Here is a 2,454-nt window from a genome sequence, read left to right on the forward strand (position 1 = left end):
TTTTCCGAAAGCATCTGACCTTTTTCTCCTGTCCCCAGGTGTCCTGTGCGTCGAGCTCAGGGCCTGGGTGTTGGTTTTTGAGGGGAGAAGGCAGCCTCAATGGAGTTTCAGCGCGCTTCGCTGCGGCTGGTGATGCAAGCCAGCCTCACGTGTGCACACAAGGAAGCTCTAACGAAGCTTTCTTTACTGCACGCTTTACCTCTGTATACGCTTATGGAGCGTTGCACTCACTTGGAGGCGACCTGCCAAGGCCAAGTGAATGCTCCTGTGCTATCTATAGACACACCAAGCTACGCTGACTGGTTTTCTGTGCCTCAAATTTCTACTGAGCGACTTGTATTTTTCACAAAATTCAAGGTTTTTTGGTGATGTCGTACTGCGCACTCCACCAGTTAGCAAATCGCATATATAGCGCGCGAAATCAACCCCGCTGGTCGCCAGTCTGCAACTCTCGCGTTTCAGGTTACACGTGTTCGTTCCCACGCCCAGATTGCCCAGCCTGTCGCAGTGTGTCTAGCAAATCATCGTGTAAATATGATGATCACACATGTCTGAATAAACAAAGAACGAAATTTAACCAGTTAACATTCATTATTCCTGCTTGAGGAGCAGTGTTAACTGGGTTTGGTTCCCAGCCAGTGGCGCCGCTCTGGGCGTCGCCCTAGAAGCCCAGAGCAAGCAAAACAAGCCAAGTCCTTGCACACCTCTGTGTGAAATCATTATGGTCTGTATCTCCCGTTGTCGTGGAGACTATAAGGGCGGCCCGTTTCAATTGTTTTGCCTGCCGCCAAAGCAGCATATTTTGTTTTCTAGTCGGTGGCTAGAGGATCGTCGAGCCTCTAAAGTATCCAGCGGACCAACGGAGCAAAGGTTGATCCGTTAACTGTGACACCCACTAGAAGCCAAAATATGGTAAACGAACTGCTGGCAGATCCGAACGAAGCAAATGAGGAGCTCGACAGCTCCACCTCATCCAGCGTCGCCGCTTACGAAGCCGGACCGTGGCGAAGTGGTGATGGTCGACTCACAGCAGAGGAAAAGAACTTGATACTTTTCTATTCTGCGAGCAGCCTGATAAGGGATGATCAAAATGCAGGTGAAGATGGTCTTGCGCCGCAAGAAGGGAAGTTCTCTGATGGAGGAGGCCGTCATGCTGCGTTATATACGAAGTGGATCTACACACTGCCGTTGCTATTGGTGGGTTTGGCAGTGTTGATGGCATCAAAAAAGGCCAATAGAATGCTCATGAACAGGATGATTCGTTCATCTGCGGCTGATTGGGTGATTCCATTGAGCGCTCCATCGATGCCAAAAGTGACTATGCGGGAACTTGTACTGTGTGAATGCCAGTTGAGATCAAATGCGTCGGAATTTCAAAACTTGTGGCAAGCAGCATCTCCAGTTGTACAGGCAGCCTTTACAAAGTATTTCGTACCTTCAACGGAATATGATCGAGCCGCCGTTCTTGACCCATTGAAGCTATACAATAAGCACATAAATGCCATGCTCGGAGCTCCACGACCCCTTGCCAAAGATGTTAGGGCCCTTCAGGAGCACAAACTGAATCTGATTTTGTTAAATGGAGTTTGCAGCGCCGCATCAATGACCCTGAGAAAGCTAGCGGAGCTGGAAGAGCTGCATGCAGACACCGGTGTACCGGTGCCTGTGCTGGGTCTGGGGAAACCAATGGACGTGTTGCTGTTGGAGCGGATCATGGAGAGAAAGAAACGGGGGAAAACAGCTGCTGAATTGCTCAGGAAGTTTGGCATTGTGGTTAAGCCCGAACGAGAAACAATGAGTGGGCGTGATCTGTTGTTAAAGTATGCGGACGATTTAATGCGAGAAAATCAAGTGCTGAAGTCTCGCATCTCAAGCGTGAAAATTGAATTTATCCCCTTCTTTAGGTTTCAGGGGCTTGGCGGTGCTATATATCCAGGTCGAGATTACCCAAAATTACGTATCGTTTATTCTGGAGAGCAATTCGGTGTACGCCACTTTGCCTTCGATACTGAGATTTACACTCGGCTTCCTGTTGGTGAGCCGAAGGTTCCGATGTTCTTAGCGGAAACAGGCGCAGAGATGTCCAATAGAGCTCTTGCCGATTTCGTGTTGGATCTGCAAGAGTTTCAGAGCACTCTCGCGAGAAGTGAACTTAACAGCAGAAGGAGATATTTTGACGAACTTGGATTTGCAGAAGGAGGTTTGGATCCTGAGAGTCTTGAGGCACTCGCAAGGTTTGTTATCTAACGCTTTCAAGTCTGCTGTTGCAGATGGGGGGCGGATGCAGGATATCTCCAACCAATGCCGAAACCATAGGCCGAAATGCATGTGTGTTTAGGGCCTAAACGTTGGTTTTTTACATCTCCGGTGTATATGAAGGGGGCTGTGATGAAGCAGGAACTAAGTAACTTGGTCGAATTCTTTAGTCATTCAGTTTTTACTTGCGCTCGAGAT

At 48.8% G+C, this 2,454-nt stretch overlaps 1 protein-coding gene across 1 annotated transcript; it reads left to right on the plus strand.

Moving 5' to 3' along the window:
- Nucleotides 1-909: 909 nt before the first annotated feature.
- EMH_0032300 (uncharacterized protein) lies at nucleotides 910-2,247 on the plus strand (the record flags this gene model as incomplete). Its single annotated transcript, XM_013494623.1, has 1 exon — nucleotides 910-2,247. One exon carries the CDS (start codon nucleotides 910-912, stop codon nucleotides 2,245-2,247), a length of 1,338 nt encoding a protein of 445 aa, XP_013350077.1.
- Between the last annotated feature and the right edge of the window lie 207 nt (nucleotides 2,248-2,454).

The sequence above is a fragment of the Eimeria mitis genome, genomic scaffold (genome assembly GCF_000499745.2).
Source record: "Eimeria mitis Houghton genomic scaffold, Emh_scaff1226, whole genome shotgun sequence".
NCBI lineage: Eukaryota > Apicomplexa > Conoidasida > Eucoccidiorida > Eimeriidae > Eimeria > Eimeria mitis.